The following is a 17,891-nucleotide window of genomic DNA, read 5'->3' on the forward strand; positions in this document are numbered from 1 at the left end:
CCATAACACAAGAGGAAAGATTGGACTATTCCAGCCTGATGTGGCCTCTTGTCTTCTGCTCCAGTCAAGCAACCTTCTCTCCTGAGCTGATCCTTACACCATCACTGGTCTCTTCAATTGATTATATCCATTTTAAAATGCTATTCATACAGCTGGGAAAGAAGAATATGGAGTCACCACGGTCACATGGTAAAAAACACTGTGTCTGTTCTGGGGAAGGAGCAAAAAACAGAGGTGAGGAGTCAGTAAAGAAGGGAATACAATGCCTATTCCAGAGGCCAGGCATCCCAATATTTGACCTCCTGTGCGCATGCATACACACACATTATAAACAGTTCATTTACTACGTGAAATATCTCTAACATACCTAGAGATGTACACTTCATTTCACAGACTGGGAAATAGCATAGAAAACAGAGGCAGAGAGATTGCACTTCCTAAGTCACACAGCCAGAAACAGTGGAGTTAGTACTTGAACCTAAGTGGATCTTGCTTCTAATCCATGTTTATTTCACCACAACAAAGCATCTCTCAGGATGCTTTGAATACCACCATCAGAATACCTCTTCCATACTTACCTGGCAAGGGAGATACCATGATCACGAAGGTGGTTTTCCCAGGGCGAGGTTTATCCATTGCACTCCGGATGTGCTGACCCCTGCGATTTCCCCAAATGTGGGAAACTCGACTGCATAATTTGTGCAGTGGGGGACTGCGTTCGCGCTCTCCCCTAAGAAAAAAAAAAAAAAAGAATACTTCTTCCAGAACTTACAGGCATGTCAGTAGTGTCCAGGTAAGCATGCCCTCATGTGAGATGACACAAAAAAATTTCTCTGGAATATTCTGTTTCAGCAACTTAAAGTAACACAACTTAGGTGCCACAATCTAGTAAAAACCACCACTTAAGATGCCAATTATCGACTTGGTAGCTTTATTTTTATACACATGTTCACATTCTTTGTCCCAGCCTAAAACAATTTCATTGATTAAACTAACACAAATCAAAGTTAGAAATCTGGGCTTAAGTCCATCCCGTTGTGATGAGTAGCTACTATTTTGAGCTACCCTGACATTCAGTAATTAGGCCCCTTTCTGCTTTAGAATGGTAGTTCATCACAATATTTTTAGAGAACACTTCAGACATTCACCCTGTTATGAGATAAAATTGTATATTGACTAGTGTTCCCCTTAAATCACTGTTCCATCTCTACAATTCCTGGACTTTTGAGGAATTCTCAAAGATGTTCCATGAAACAAAGAGACACAGGAAACTATTCCAATCTGCAGAATGTAAATTTCTGGTCTATTCACCATAGTGAATTTAGGGAAAGGAAACTGTCGCCATGTGCCAAGAGCCTCACATTTAATTTGTTCTTTGTAGTATACTTATCCTTTGCAGTTGGTATTCTCCCCATTTCTCTTATGAAAAGGGCTGAGACGTTAAGAGGTTAGGCAATTTGCCCGAACACAGAGTGAGATGAAGATCTGGAGAGGGAACACTTGTTTGGTAGCTGACAAAGCTGGTGCCCTGGGCTGGTCCTGGGGTGCTGCTTCCCAGGGCCCCTTTCCCTTTACCATCTTATCCTGCAGATCCCCAGAAACTTCCATTTGATCCCTGAGAAAGTGACTTCACACACATTACTACTGGCATGTTGAAGTACCCAATTCACAGAATTGCTGAAGTCAGTAAGAGTTAATGTAAAAGAACAGTTGTGAACCATTTTAAAGTTTACAAAACTTTTTTTTCAACACCCAGTCAAAGCCTGACCCAGAAGTAAGAAAACTTGTAAATGTAAAATTAACTGTGTGTTGGAGCATGAATTAGGAATCCCTGAAGTTACATAGGCACATTTATTATTCTTATTTGATATAAAAATGTAATTGCTATTTATATTTTAGACAGGAATATTTAAAATGTAAATGGGTTATTTGTGACAGTTGGGGAGAATTCAGTGACTACTTAGCCGCCCACTCTAGTATAGAACAGAGATACCAAAAAAAGCTTTGTGGAGGAGGGAAGACCTAGGATGGGCCTTGAAGGATGGGGGAAATTTGCCTGGGTAAAAACCAAGAAGGTGGTGAAACCTCTCAGCAAAACATAGCTGTGTGAAGAAAGTCACATGGTGTATGTGGGGAGTCTGAGACTTGACTCTGCTGAGAATCTGATGAGAAACATGAGAATTGCAAGCCCAAGACAGGGCAGGACCCAAATTAGACCCTGTTCTCTCAGGTCCTAGACCCTGAGGATGCGAAGCAACGGGAGCCATTGTTCGATTCTTAGCGAGAGGAAAAAGAGCAAGAAGTGGGCAAGGATTTTACAAGCGGTGGCCAGAACTTTAGTGCCGATCCTCCCTGTCTCTTCAAAGAATAGAAAACAGTCAACAGAACTCTTTGACTGATCACATCCTTCTCAGTCTCTGTCAGCCCATTCTTTGTAATCACTATCGTTACATAATGGACAAAACATCCAGTGGGATTTGCTCATAAAAATATGTGCCTCTTTTATCTAAAATTATATGCAATGCCAGATTGTCAGAAAGTTTAATGGGATCTGTCCTTAAAGTTCCTTAAAAACGGTTTACTCTATCTGTTCTTCATTTTTTTAAACATGAAATCTGGGCAACCTTAAATGAGAGAAAATTTTTTTTGAGAAATTAGGTCCTGTTCCAAGTAATCTTTGAAGAAGTCAATTAGATTTGACAATCTGGCAAAACCAGTGTTAAACCATTAGAGTAAAGGGAATCGTACCTCACTAATATATTTTTCTTAATAAATTGTCCCATTATGTTTTTGATTGGGTTTTTGACAACTTATAAGATTTTTAAAGCTCTTGGCCATTTTCAAAAGACAGAATATTGACATATAAAAGAGGAAGAAGACTAAAAGTGTGTGTTTTTACATTAAAGGTGTTTTTCTACATGACACACACATATATTTTAATGAAATTATAGTTTAACCTGCCTCTTGCCATCCCCTTACTTAACTGAAATAAGATGTAAACATTTTACCAGGTAAATACATAGCTCTAAGAACGTTATAAATATAAATTAAATTCATTGAATGGATGTACTATAATTTAAACAATGCTTTATGTTTGAACATATTTCTTCTTTATATTATAAAATCAATGCTTGCAAATAGCTACTCAATGTTTATTATTGACGGTGTTAATATTACTATTTATAAAGTGATGAGAAGGCACTGGGCTAAACATGTTACATGCATTTATATTTAATCATTGCACGTAGAACTTCTCTGTATTTTTCATTTTCTTTAGAAAATGTTTACCAAAGCAAAATTACTGGGGCAAAGGGGATGAACAATTTTGAGGCCTTCTACAATGGAGTAGGGCAATTTAGCAGTAGAAATCATAGCATGCTTGTTTCTACATTTACCTGTGGGTGTTTTCATGCATAGTTTCTTTTATAACATATGTAATATGTCAATTTTCAAGTAGGCGTTCAGAATTCTTCTTTATTATAGGTTCCACCAGTTGCCCAGGATGGAAATAAGAGCCAGTAGTCTACAGTTTTCAGAGGCAATATCTCTCATAGAAGTAAAAATCTAAATCTAAGAACTCCTGTCCCCTGGATACTCCCCACAGCGAAATATGTTCGTGCCTAATAATGCATGCATGGTGCCTACTTCTTTCTGGCTCACTGGCATCCCAGGGCTGGAGTCCCTACACATCTGGCTCTCCATCCCTTTCAGCTCTATGTACCTGGTGGCTGTGGTGGGAAATGTCACCATCCTGGCAGTGGTAAAGGTGGAGCGCAGCCTGCACCAGCCCATGTACTTCTTCCTGTGCATGTTGGCTGTCATTGACTTGGTCCTGTCAACCTCTACTATGCCCAAACTGCTGGGAATCTTCTGGTTTAGTGACCACAACATTGGCCTCAATGCCTGCTTGGCCCAGATGTTCTTCATCCACTGCTTCGCCACAGTTGAGTCAGGCATCTTCCTTGCCATGGCTTTTGATCGCTATGTGGCCATCTGTGACCCACTACGCCATACCTCAGTACTCACCCACACAATGGTGGGTCGTTTGGGCCTGGCTGCCCTCCTCCGTGGAGTACTCTACATTGGACCCCTACCCCTGATGATTCGCCTGAGGCTGTCCCTTTACCGGACCCAAATCATTGCCCACTCGTACTGTGAGCACATGGCCATGGTCACCTTGGCATGTGGTGACACAACAGTCAATGATTTATATGGAATGGGAATTGGCTTCCTAGTATTGATCCTGGATTCATTAGCCATCACTGCCTCCTATGTGATGATTTTCAGGGCTGTAATGAGGCTGGCCAGCCCTGAGGCCAGGCTTAAAACCCTAGGGACGTGCAGCTCTCACATTTGTGCTATCCTTGTCTTCTATATTCCTATTGCTGTTTCCTCTCTCACTCACCGCTTTGGCCATCATGTGCCTTCCCATATTCATATCCTTTTGGCCAACTTTTACCTCCTTATCCCACCCATTCTCAACCCAGTTGTCTATGCTGTCCGCACCAAACAGATTCAAGAGAGACTTCTCCACTTTCTTAAGGCAGCAGCTCAACTCAAGTGACCGTTCTGCATCTATAGAACATACAGGTATTTAGGGATGACAGAAAAAGACTGACTGGGTAAACTCATGCAATAAGACCCAAGCAACTAGACCTTACCTGAGTTGTGGAGATAAGTGTCTATGAGGATTGCTGGAATACATTCTATTTGACCGTGTATGTATTTTCTGAAAGTGGAGAGGAGAATAGCTGATAATGGAAAGGAGAAACCAGGGCACAAGTTTTTGTACTACAAATCCCTTTTCCTTTTGACATCATAAAATTAAGTACAATAGGTATAAGTATACAGACCACAGAAGTAGGATTGTTTCTATCTTTTTTGGTAAAGGATTTTTAGTTTTTCTTTGAAGAGTGTTTTGCACAATTTCTAGACAGTAAAATTATACTCTAAGACCTTCTTGAAGACAGTTTACAAATTCTATTAGTAAAGGTCTGGAAAAACTCAACAGTGTTGGCAAGCTTTTCCAATCCTATTGGCTTCCCACAGAAAAGGCCTTTTGTTGAGGAAGGAGATGGTATGAATGTGAGAAATCTTAATCTAATGAGACCCTACTTTTAACGGGAGTTAAATCCCGGTCATTTCCCCCATTTATAAAGATAGATGGAAATGCAATATCCCACACCTCCTCCTAATAATAGTTAACGGGGAGCAGGGAGGAGGAGACAGAGAAGGACATTAGGAGATTTCATTTTGGAGGCCCTGGAATGGGATACATGAAGGACACCAGCCACACTGAAATAGTAATAAAATTACATAGAGATTATTGACATGGAAGAGGTTGGATAGAGAATGGAGTAAAGGTGATGAGAATAAATAGAGACCCACTGGTAGATACAAACCTTGAAATAACTTCAGATCTGTCTTTGGAGAATTCTTGCTTCATATTTATTTTATGTTTTGACCCTTTTTTATATTGATCATAGAAGTTCCATAATGAAATTATTTCAGGCTAGAAACCTACAGAAGTTTTGTAGTAATGCATGAAAACCAGAATAAAGCAAGCACTCCCAATTGCAGTGATTCAGAATTATGGTATGTCCATTTTAGTTCTAAAATATTTCAAACTTTAAAATGTGCATTTAACCTCAGTTTAGAAACCATTACAAAATCTAAGAAAGCTAAGGTGACTTACCTTAGGTTAAGAATAAATTATCTTAGTATTTTGAAAATATAATTTAAAGAAGCCAGAGCTAAAATTCAAGCCTCATATTAAAAAAAAAAAAAGGAAAACTTAGAATATCATACTCTTTTTTAAAGTTTATCTTAAAATCCTAATGAGTTTCAAATTTCTATTTCCTCAGAGTCCTATTCCTAGACCTAAGGCTGGCTGGGCCATATTTATTTTTCTGCATTGTTTTCGAGTGATGGGTGTTCATCCCCCATCTCCTTATCAAGGGCCCTGGAGTCCAGTGCCAAACCCAAGTCCATTTATTGGGTATGAATGAACCCAATTATTATGAAGATAAAATTATGAACATAATTTAAATGCCAAATGTAATCTACCTGCTGATGTTTTTCTATTTTTTTTAAAGTTTATTGGGGTGACAATTGTTAGTAAAGTTACATAGATTTCAGGTGTACAATTCTGTAATACATCATCTATAAATCCCATTTTGTGTTCACCACCCGGAGTCAGTTCTTCTGCTGATTGTTATTAGGAGTTGATGAAAAGATACTATAGAAGCCTCAGAGTTAGAAGCTTATTTTACAGAGTTATCTCCTAAACGTGACCCTGGGCTTTGGAGAAAATGCAGAAAAAACTGATATTCAAATCCATCAGTGACACCAATGCTGAGGGAAATGACAAGGAACCTTTGTCATTTCCTTTGTCATTATGCTCTTGGGCATAATGCCTAAAGTCCATTTATACTGTGTAAGCAGAGCATGTATATGGAGCTCCAGGGCTTTTAGTCTGGACTTCATTGCATTCAGTAGGATTAGTACTAACTTTCTAGCCAAATCTCAGAAATCCCATAATAAGGAGTTTCTCTCTAGATGGTCTGGGTCTAGCACAGACCAAGACCCACATACAAATCATCTCTAGCTTCTTTATATGGTATTGAAGGATTAGGGGTAAAAAAGAGAAAATACCACCCGTATGTGTGCTCCTGCTCTATCCAGGGACAACTACACATGACAACACCCATGCCTATCAGACTCAGGGTTTGAGTTTAGTTACAGTAGAGCAGTATAATCCCATTGTCAACTGTCGCCATGGCTGCACTCTTTCATGGTGAAGGGGCCATCTCAGAACAGGATGGAAGGGAATATATACAGTGGTGAATACACTATAGGGATGTGACATAAGTCCAATAATTGAATCTATTTTTCAAAACCAACATCTTCTTTCTCCTTCACACGAATACCTCTGTTCCCTTTTTATCACCCACCCCCCAGGTGAGAGTAAAAGACACTGTCATCAGCCCCTTTTGAGTCTTCAAGTCTTCATGGAAAAGTGAAGATTAGAGAACATTGGAGGGAGGAGGCATTTTTATGCTCATTTGTCCAGGGTCACGTGGCACAGGTGGTTAAGAACTTAGGCTCTGGAATTACAATAAAGGGCAGAGATGGATCTGAACCAATACCTGTCAGACTTGAGATGTGTTGTACAAGCTAAGCCTCAGTTTCCTCTTCTTTAACATGAAAGTAATGATGGTAGCTCCTCATGGATTTGTTATAAGGGTTTAATGAGATAATGAATCTAAAATGTCTGCATAGTGCCTGACACATAAAGAAAAAAACAATTTGCCTTTTAATAACAGTATTTTATTGTGCTCTGAAAGGTCCAGGGAAGGGTGATGGCAGGAAGAATAACTGGAACAAGTTCCCGGAAAAGCCAGAGAATGTCGGCAATTGTGCCTCACTCCGGAAGCCTCACTCCGGAAAACTCTGCTCTTTGCTTCTCTGTAGGAAGTCATATCAACAGAGCCAGCTTTCTTCTGTCTTCTTTGGCTGCCACAGTACCCATTCATGTACATCTGAGGCTTTTCAATTAGTGACACCCAACTAACTAATCTTGTAACAGTAAAAGGCTATATATATACCTCCACATCTCCTTGTATAACAAGTAAAATATGTAAAGCACAGGCTCAATTCTGCAAAAATCTCATTGATTTCAGGTTTTTATCTGTATCACCCACAATGGGGCTTAGAAGAAAAATAAATCAAGTTGACTTATAGAAGACAACACTTCAAACCAAATCCAATCTACTTTAATAATTCCTTAGTCCATTTCAATTTATAATTTAGCCTGATACAGTTAGAAAACTCCAGGGCTGGAGGCAGTTAATCACCCTCTTCTTTGTGTTAGGTTTAAAACTGCAGTAGCGGATGGGTGAGTTCTTATAAGATTGCCACCATGGCAGTCACATGGGAGAGGACTGTCTCCTGCTTCCTTGTTCCTTGGCTGGCCTCTGACCTCAGATACATCTTTTGCTGTAATAATGTTGCTTCTTCATATTGTGACCTATGAGAAATGAACTCCTTCTACTAGATTCTCTGGTACTGTTGATCCACTGAGATTGCAGTCACATCACCTGGCAAGGACTGTCCACTCTGAAACTTTCTGGTGCTCATCCCTTCATCCCAACTGCAGGATCCTGTACTAACTGGCCAAAATGATCACTCTTCCTCTCTCTTAGCCAACCTCTTTATCTCACTTATGCCCCAGCAGTGATTAGCATCCACTTCTATACCACTCTTGAGAGCCTTAGCTTAAGGAGTGAAAGACATGGTCCCAACGAATGTCCTTCCTCCTACCAGGCACAGAAGGTCTTTGTGCCTACCCTAATCTGAAGCAAGGAGGATAAACCTGTTCTGCCAGACCAGATACCTTATAAATCTTGTCTTCTTTATGGATCAGGTATTTGAAATGAAAAGCCAAGAATTTTGTGTCTTGCTAGAGAAGCACAGAGTAGGAGGTCACAGCTGCTCTGATATCCTTCTTTGACTGGATTCTAAAATTGAGAATTCTAGAATTGAGTTTGAGAAATAATTCTGCAGAAGATCTAGAAATAAAAGTCTAAGAGCTGAGGAACCTGGACTTCTGGAAATGTTGCCTGACAAATGCAAATCTCCTCTTTAGGGAACAATAGCTAATTGCTTACTTTTGTCTTCAGCAATGGAAGAAACCAACTCATTTGATTCAAATGGAACAAAAATCAGCCAAGTATAAAATGTATTATGGTTCTCACAATTGTGAGCTGAATGAGAATCTTGGCAAGGACTCCTCCTTTTCAAGGAATATCTTCTGGTCCAATCCTAATTTGTTAAAGTTATTTGGGTATGAAAGTGAGAGAGCCATAATCTTATAAGGGATACAAGCATCTTACCATATGCTGTAAGCAGATTAGATAGACATACGATATAGATAAGGAAACAGATGGGTATATTTTCACTCAGAGGAGCAAATGTTATTCTCAACTTGGATTCTCCAAAATTTTTCAGATGCATCTAATGTTGTGAGGGCATTGTACTGTGTCATCAACATCAAACCAGAATTATAAGGAATCTTAGAGGGACTTCTTTAAGATGAAAAAAAAAGGATCAAAAATATGAATAATAACGATAGGTATGTAGTTATTGCTACAACAATTACTTACAATGTAAGTGGCTTAAATGCTCCAATCAAAAGATAGGGAGGCTGAATGGATAAGAAAATAAGACCCTTACATATGCTGTCTACAAGAGACTTACTTCAGATCAAAAGACACACACAGACTGAAAGTAAAGGAATGGAAAAAGATATTTTTCATGAAAATGGAAATTTTTATAAAGCTGGGGTAACAATGGTTATACCAGTCAAAATAGATTTTAAAAGAAAGGCTGTAACGAGACAAAGAAAGACCCAGTAATCCCACTTCTGGGTATTCAAAGAAATCCAAAAAGTACTTGAGGGGACATGTGCCTCCATATGCTCATTGCAGCACTATTTATATTAACCAAGAATGGCGACAACCTGGTGTCCATTAATGGACAAATGGATAAAGAAGAGGTGGTACATTTATACAATGGAATATTACTCAGCCACAAAAAAAGAATAAAATCTTGTCATCTACAACAACATGGATGGACCTAGAGGGTACTGTACTGAGTGGAGCAAGTCAGGCAAAGAAAGACAAATGTCATATGATTTCACTTATATGTGGAATCTAGAGAACAAGATAAATGAACAAATGAAACAGAAACAAGCTCAGATAGAGAGCATTTTGATGGTCTCTGGATGGGGGGGCAGTGTTGGGAGCATGGGTGAAGGTGGGGAGGATATTAAGAAAAACAAATTGGTAGTTACAAAGTAGTAATGTCTGGGAGGCTCTTTATCTGTCCTTTGATTCTAAATAATAGCTTTGCTAAGTAGAGTAATCTTGGTTGTACGTTCTTACCTCTCACCACTTTGAATATTTCATGCCAATCCCTTATGACCTGCAAAGTTTCTGATGAGAAATCAGCTGATAGTCTTATAGGAGCTCCCTAGTATGTAACTAACTGCTTTTCACTTGCTGCTATTAAGATTCGTGTTGTTGTGGGTTTTTTTGTCTTTAACCTTTGGCATTCTAATTATGATGTGTCTTGGTGTGGGCTTCTTTGGGTTCACCTTGTTTGCGACCTCTACACTTCCTGGACTTGTATATTTATTTCCTTCGCCAGGCTAGGGAAGTTTTCCATCATTATGTCTTCAAATAAGCTTTCAATTCCTTGGTCTCTCTTCTTCTGGTATCCCTATGGTATGACTCTTGGTACCCTAATGATGTTCCAGAGACCCCAAACTATCCTCAATTTTTAGGATTCTTTTTGCTGTTCTGTTTGGGTGTTTTGTGCTACTTTATATTCAAAATCACTGATTTAATTCTCTGCTTCATCGAATCTACTGTTGATTCCTTCTAATGTATTCTTTATTTTAGTTATTGTATTCTTTATTTCTGATTGGTTCCTCTTTGTTTTCTATCTCCATTTTTATGTTTCCTATCTCTTTGTTGAAGTTCTCACTGAGATTATTGAGCATTCTTATAACCAATGTTTTGAACTCTATGTCTGGTAGATTGCTGTTTTATTTAGTTCTTTACCTGGAGCTTTGTTCTGTTACTTTATTTGAAACATGTTTCTTTGTCTCTTCATTTTGTCTGCCTCCCGGTATTTGTTTTTATGTATTAGGCAGAGCTGTTATGCCTCCCAGTCTTAGTAGAATGGCCTTATGTAGTACGTGTCCTGTGGAGTCCAGTGGCTCAGTCTTCCTGTTCAGCGGAGCTGGATGCTCCAGGTGTGTTCCTTGTGGTGTTGTGTGTGCCCTCCTGATGTAGTTGAGACTTGGTTGCTGTTTGCATGTCAGTGGAAGGGATTGATCCTCAGGATTACTGGCCTTGACTACAGTAGAGGAGTTGTGGTGCAGGATTCACTTTAGTAGGGCTCTGATATCTGCCTTGGGGCATGTAATCCTTGGAAGTGACTCGGTGTTGTTCTGGCTCAGTCCAAAGTTGGCCACTGGGGCCTAGCCCAGGGGCCTACCAGGAGGGACCCTGCCACAGGCCAAGTTCAGCCACAGCCTGTACCCTGCTGGAGCCACCTGGCATTAGCCACAAAGCAATCTGCAAATGGCCATGACCAATGTTGTGCTTGGAGGTGCCTCAAGAAGCCAAGTCTCAAACCAAAGCCAGCTGCTGCCAAAGCAGGACTTGGGGCTGCTCAGCAAGAGGTACAGGGCATGCTATGCTAAGGCCAGATGCTGATTGTTTGGAGTTTATGAACCTAGGAGAGATGATAGGATAATCTGAACCATGAGCTAAGACATACCATTTATATGGAAAAGCCACTGGAATCAGCTTGAGTAGACCTGTAAGTTAGGTGGGGCACAGTCTCAGGGAATCACCAGGCCAGGCAAATAGTGTTAGCCATGTTGATGGGGACTCAGCTATTGTAGCCACCAACACACTGGGTGAGGGGAGGGTTCAGCAAAGGAACAATGGCTTCTGCCAGCACTTCTATCTGAAAGAAAGCTGCCCCTCCAGCTCTCACCCTGAAGCCAGATAATTCAGTTCCTCTACATATGTCCCTGGCTCCTTTCCACCTATTGCCCCAGGGTTGGAGCTCAGGGCAAGTAAGTCTGTCAGGGAGTGAGTTTGTCAGTGAGTAAGTCATGCACAGGCACTTTAAGAGGAGCACAATGGGACTCCAGCAGCATTTGTCTCACTCAGCCACAATCTCTGCTATTTTCACATCCAGAAGTTATGGGGACTTCTCCTTCCAGAACTGGAACCCTGGGCTGGGGATCCTGGTTTGGGGCTGTGACCCCTTGCTCCTTAGGGGGACCTCCACAGCTGAGATATTTCTCTCAATTTTTACCTGCCACATATGGGTGTGGCACTAGCCAGTTCCACATCTCTGCCCCTCTTTCCAGTCTTGAGGTGGCTTCTTCTGTTGTAGGGCTTCTATTTAGCTAGACTTAAGGTGATTCTTAATGATGGTTGTTCTATAGTTTAGTGGTAATTTTAATGTGGTCATGAAAGGAGACAAGCACAACATTTATCCACTCTCCATGTTGACCAGAAATCTTGGGTTTGGGTTATTACTAATGTATGTGCTAAAATGTAGACTGAAGCTTGCCTTCCTTGTTTTGTTAACCTGTATTCTAACTCTGTCATTTGGGCATTTCAAAGCCGTCGGTGAGCTGGAGGTGTCCTAGCTAAAATGGATGTCTGGGTCAGTCAAAGAACCATGTAGAGACATTGTTTAGGCAACTTACTGACAATTACTCAGGCTCTAAAAAATCTAGAAGTAGGGTGCAAGAATGATAGAAAATGTTTAATTAAGTTTGAATCAGTGCAAAAACATTTTCTGTATCTTGTATTTAAGTAATGGTAAACTTCAAATCTAAAAATAGCATACATGCATTGTTCTCATGAGTGCTCCACCTAAGCATACAGTGTTAATATAAAATAGGAAAAAACTCTCCTTTGACTATTTGTGAATAAAGCTAAGAGTGCTTTATGGTAATTTAAGTATGGTAATTGAATTCATATACTATTAGACTTCTATGTAGGACAAAATCACTCTGTGGAAGGTATGTGTTACCTGAAAGTCAAGGTCATTCCTACACCAAACATGGGGACAAATCATATCTTGCAGCCTGGAAAGACGTATTTAGTCCATTATATTCAATTTACTAATTAACAACGACAGATAAACAATGAGTTTCCAGAACATACTGTGGGAAAATATCCACAATATCTCAGCAGCACACAACAATAAAATGTATCTCTTATACATCAGGAGAATGGCAGAGATGACTTTGCTGATCTCAATTAAATTTCTCATCTATCTGCAGGTCAGCTGGGAATCTGCCGATCCAAGTTGGACTTGGCTGTTAGGCTCTGCTTCAAGCTGCAAGTTAATGAGGCAGCTCTGCTCCACTTTCCTTGCATCTCCTTGGACCAGTGGGCTAACCATAGTACAGTCTCATGGTACAGTAGAGTCAGAAGACAACAAGCCCCACAGTATAAGCAAATTTTAAGCCTCTGCTTGTACCACATCTACTAACACCCCATTGACCAAAGTGGTGCTAATAGCCAATCCCTTGTTTCATACCACTTTTTTCCTGGCTGTCCAATTGCCCTACCTCAATGTCTAGAGGACTGAGATACTTGGGAACTGACAAGAGATCCACTGAAACTCTTCATGTGCCTATGAGTCAAGCTGTGGCACAACAACATGGGCCTGGAGGACGTGGAGATGTTTTTTACAGAACCTCAGGTTTTCTTCTTTTCTTACAATCAGAGAAACTCCTTTTAATTATTACTAAGGAAATAAAAGGGTCACAAAATAAAAAAAATAGAATAATGTGGTTATATAAATAGGCCTTCATGAGAAATTCTTTAAAAACTAACTGAAGGAATGTTCAATTATGAGAATTCCCATTAGGAGACAAAGCAGAAAGATAAATGAAATTTGGTATCATTTTTAGGGTATGCTGATAGAAGAAATAGTGGATTTTCTTTAAATACTCAGTCTTGAACTGTCAGGAGTTGGAGTGAAAGAAAGAGCTCACAATTCCAGCAATCAGCGTTCTCTGTGTTATGTTATAAAACAACTCCCAAATCTCAAAGACAATAAAGTCATTCTTGCTCATGTTACATGAACTCTGTGGGTCAGCTGTGGCTATGTTCCAAGCTATGAGGCAGATTCACATCTGCTCCATCACGGGTCTAGGTTGAAGGAAAAACTCTGATTGGCAACATGCTCATTCTTGTAGCAGAGGTGAAAAGCCAGAGAGACTGAGCAAAGCTACACAAACACATTTTAAAGTTTTTGATTATTGTGACACATTTCAATGCCACTAAAATCCCACTGGCCAAAGAAAGCCACATAGAAAGATTTAACATTCCTGGAGTGAGGAAATATCCTTCTCTGGGAGAGGAAAATGTTAGTAAATATCTGCGAACAATAATACAGTCTACAACTACATATTGGAACTATTTTCTTCTTTAGTTTCAGAAGTCTCAATTTTAAGAGTCAAGGTGTTTCCATAGTCCATAGCCCAAAGATAATATTCTATTCATTGAATAAATACGAGTTTTGTTTCTACTTTTAAGCCAAAGGACATATGCATATGAAAAGTTAGTTACATGATGATATAAATTTTTATAAAGGATGTCAGAGGGTTTCTTTGCTAATTGTCCATTAAAGTAATTGGCCTTTAGTATGGGTCAGAAAGAAACTGACGTAGTGGAAGGTATAAGTCTCTTTAGAAGAGGAACTGTCCAACTTAAAGCCAATAACATGGGGTAATAGTGGGCTAACGAGTGGCAGAGAATGGGGGCCACTTATCAGAAGAGATAGAGGCAATTTCAGTAGTAGATGTGGTAGTAGCCTTTGGGTCACAAAATTTGTGGTTCAATTTTTCACTCATCAGCTGGATGAAGAGCTCACCAAAATCTCAGCTTCTTGTACCAATCTCAGCCAATTATTCCTACCATCTTTCACCTAGATGACAATAGCACTTTGGAAGGTTCTGATTTCCCGAATCATGTGATGAGTGTATAAGAATAGGACAGTCAAACCTCTGCTATTAGACAGATAATAGGGACACACCTGGTTTGATCTGATTGGTGGATCTGTGAGAAAGGGACCTCATTTTCCTTGTCATACTGGAGAATCGCCAAACATGGAGACTGCAATTTCCCTACTTGAGATCTTCCCACTCTACCTTAATCCAGCATCCACTCAGTACTGGACTGGTGGGTAAGAGAAAAAACGTATCCATCTACACATCCTTTCTCCGGAATAGACTGAGCACATGATCACGAATCTGCTTGGTCTTGATGCCATAGATAATGGGGTTGATCATGGGGGGGAAAAGAAGATAGAAGATAGCAAGAAGTATATGGATATGAGGGGCAGCTTGGCGAGCTACACGGTGCATGACTGAGGAGATAACTACAGGTGTGTAGGTGGACAAGATGGCACTTATGTGAGACACACATGTCCCAAAGGCCTTGTAGCGGGCCTCCTGAGAGGCAAGCTGTAGAACTGCCTGAAGGATGAAGATATAAGACAGGATAACAAAGAGCAGGTCCAACACCACTATAAACATGGCCACAGCAATGCCATAGATATTGTTGAATCGAGTGTCCCCACAGGCCAGCCTTACCACAGCCATGTGCTCACAGTAGCAGTGAGCAATAACAGGGCCTCGGCAGTAGTGGAAGCGTCTGAGCAGAAAGGGGAGTGGAGTCATTAATGCCACAGCCCGAGTCATAGCAACCATGCCAATCTTGGTGATAAGGGACCTGGTTAGGATCGTGGTGTAGTATAGTGGCTTACAGATGGCTACATAGCGGTCAAAAGCCATGGCCAGCAGCACTGCTGACTCTATGATGGAGAAGGAGTGGAGAAAAAACATCTGGACTAGACAGGCATAGAAGTTTATCTCCTGATCTCTGAACCAAAAAATGGCCAGCATTTTGGGAAGTGTTGTAGAAGTGACGATGAGATCAGTGGCTGCCAACATGGCCAGAAAGAGGTACATAGGCTCATGGAGGGCTGTATCAACTCGGATAATGAAGAGGAGCGTGCAGTTGCCTAGCAGGGCCAGAGTATAGGCGAAGCAGAAAGGAATGGAGATCCAGATATGTAGGTGCTCCAGGCCTGGAATTCCTATCAACAAGAAGGCAGCTGGATGGGTTGAGGTGATATTGGAGACTAACATGGCTGGTGGAAATTCTCCTTGTCCGTTTTTATGGGGCTCCTTCATCTTCTATATAAGCTTTTTTGGCAGGATTAGGTTTTGTTCCCATTGCTAGACTTTAAATAAAATCAGATAGTAGGCCTCACAGACATTCTCATGGAGGAGCATCATCGTATTTTCTTCCCTTAAGGAACTTTGAATCTCATTAAGTAGATAGAATATTAAACATGATCAGAACTGATATTACAAGACGACTTTCATAAAGAAATGGAGAGAAGGTAGTGTTTACTGTGTTGGTGGTGATGACAGGAGCACCTTGTTAAAAGAAGTAAAAATATGTTTAAACCAATTCACTTTTTCAGAACATACATTGGTACCATTCTACATGATAATCAAGCTAAGCTCACAATCACAAAAGCCAGTTTTCTCTCCTAAAATCTCAGGCTTGGGTCTCTGTATAAGGTGAATAAAACTTGCAATTTCTAATGCCCCTATTAATTTCACAATCTGGATATTTTTCTCTTGCCCTACTCTATCTAATATGATGGCCACTAGCCACATGTGGCAACTTAAATTTATTAAAATAAAATAGCCACGTGTGACTAATGCCACCATATTGGACTATTCAGACACAGAATATTTCCATCATTGCAGAAAGTTCTACTGAAGAGAACTGCTGTAGGATATATCTTCCAAGTCCTTTCCACGTCCACATATCTGTAAACACAGCCCTGCCTCCAACTTCCTGGGAAAATGAGGAGCTTCCTCTTTTGGTTCTCCTCCATCTAAATTCACATTAACCTCTCTAGTCATGTGGCTCTTCCTCGACTCATCTTCTAGCTCCTTCATTTTCATCACAGAACTTTCTCATTTTTAGCAAGACTGATATCTGTCTTCCATAACAAATGCCTTTTATTCTTAACTGTCTTTCATCTTTTCCTCTTCTCTTGCTCATTTTCTTTTTACTTTTTTTAAATCTTTAAACTTTGAGGTTGCCCAGTTTTTACACAGCCATTTTTCTTACAGAATCCAGTTAATGTGGTTTTTACAAGCACCAAATAAGATAATGTATTTAAAACATTTACCACATCACTGAACAACGTAAGTACTGAAAAAAATTGGTCTCCTTTCAATATAAGAAAACTAAGTTTTTGGAAATTTAATATCTCTAAAGTGTCATAATTAATAGTGTTAGACGGCTGAGTTTGAGTTCTCGCTTTCTCAAGTTCTTATGTCCTAAATAACTAGGCTTTATTACTTCCATCTAAATGCCTTATAAGCAACACACATTCAGCATATCCAAATTGAAAACAAACTAATTTCCTTCTGTGCTGTATGGAAAAATTTTACAATGTGAATATTTGGGATCAAATCATGACTGCCCTTTACACTAACTGCATGACCTTGCACAAATCACTTACATCCAATCCCCTGTTTCCTTCTCTTTATGGGGTATAGCAGTGCCCCAACTTCATGGAGATTTTGGGGAAGGTACATGGGATCATGTGTAAAATTCTCTTGTATAATTCTTTAGTGTTTGCATAGCCCTATTTATCATTTCCACCTCTCTTCCTCCACAGAACTACATATTTATTAAATCGTTATGTTCATTAATATTCTCCCTCCTATCTTCTCCTCCTTCTATTACTTCAAATCTGTTTCTCTTCACAGAAATCTAGAAATGCTTATATTCAGTCTCGACTCTCTCAAATGTCACTTGATAATGAAACAGTCCCATCTGGATTCCATCTCATTATTTCTGTAAAACTACTCCCAGCAGGACCCCCAATGACCTCCGTGATGATGGTGCCATTGTAACTCACCTGCTTTCATGCAACTTGACCTCTCGGCATTTTTTATCTGAATTGACAACTCTTGTTTTTAAAAACCATCTTTTCTACAACAACACTGCTATTTCCTACTGCATTACTTTCTCTTCTGTATCTGTCTTATCTCTAAATATTGAATTTCTTCAGGGCTCAGTATTGAGCTCTGTTCAATTTTATATTCACAAACCACTCAGTAAATATATTCAGTAAATTTACTGAAAAAAATATTTTTACTAAGAGGGTTAACAATAAATCCATGAATGAAACAGACTGTTGAGTAGAACAAATCTTCTAAAGGCTTGAAAAGGATAATAAAAGAACCT

At 39.8% G+C, this 17,891-nt stretch overlaps 2 protein-coding genes and 1 non-coding gene across 3 annotated transcripts; 2 read left to right on the top strand and 1 right to left on the bottom strand.

The window, feature by feature from the left end:
- The first annotated feature begins 570 nt into the window (after positions 1 to 570).
- On the top strand, positions 571 to 733 carry LOC117031398 (U1 spliceosomal RNA). The gene has a single exon (XR_004424538.1). It is a non-coding gene; the product is annotated as a U1 spliceosomal RNA (small nuclear RNA).
- Positions 734 to 3,610: 2,877 nt separating this feature from the next.
- LOC117031252 (olfactory receptor 52M1-like) lies at positions 3,611 to 4,564 on the top strand. Its single transcript, XM_033121727.1, has one exon. It carries the CDS (start codon positions 3,611 to 3,613, stop codon positions 4,562 to 4,564), a length of 954 nt encoding a protein of 317 aa, XP_032977618.1.
- A 10,194-nt stretch (positions 4,565 to 14,758) lies between these two features.
- On the bottom strand, positions 14,759 to 15,777 carry LOC117030982 (olfactory receptor 52K1). Its single transcript, XM_033121255.1, has one exon. The coding sequence runs from the start codon at positions 15,758 to 15,760 to the stop codon at positions 14,816 to 14,818; it is 945 nt and encodes a 314-aa protein (XP_032977146.1). The 5' UTR covers positions 15,761 to 15,777; the 3' UTR covers positions 14,759 to 14,815.
- Between the last annotated feature and the right edge of the window lie 2,114 nt (positions 15,778 to 17,891).

Source organism: Rhinolophus ferrumequinum, chromosome 11 (genome assembly GCF_004115265.2).
Source record: "Rhinolophus ferrumequinum isolate MPI-CBG mRhiFer1 chromosome 11, mRhiFer1_v1.p, whole genome shotgun sequence".
Classification (NCBI taxonomy): domain Eukaryota; kingdom Metazoa; phylum Chordata; class Mammalia; order Chiroptera; family Rhinolophidae; genus Rhinolophus; species Rhinolophus ferrumequinum.

What these genes read in the sequence shown, in the direction of transcription:
- LOC117031252 (XM_033121727.1), top strand. Translation starts at nt 3,611, where the DNA reads ATGTTCGTGCCTAATAATGCATGCATGGTGCCTACTTCTTTCTGGCTC.
- LOC117030982 (XM_033121255.1), bottom strand. Translation starts at nt 15,760, where the DNA reads ATGTTAGTCTCCAATATCACCTCAACCCATCCAGCTGCCTTCTTGTTG.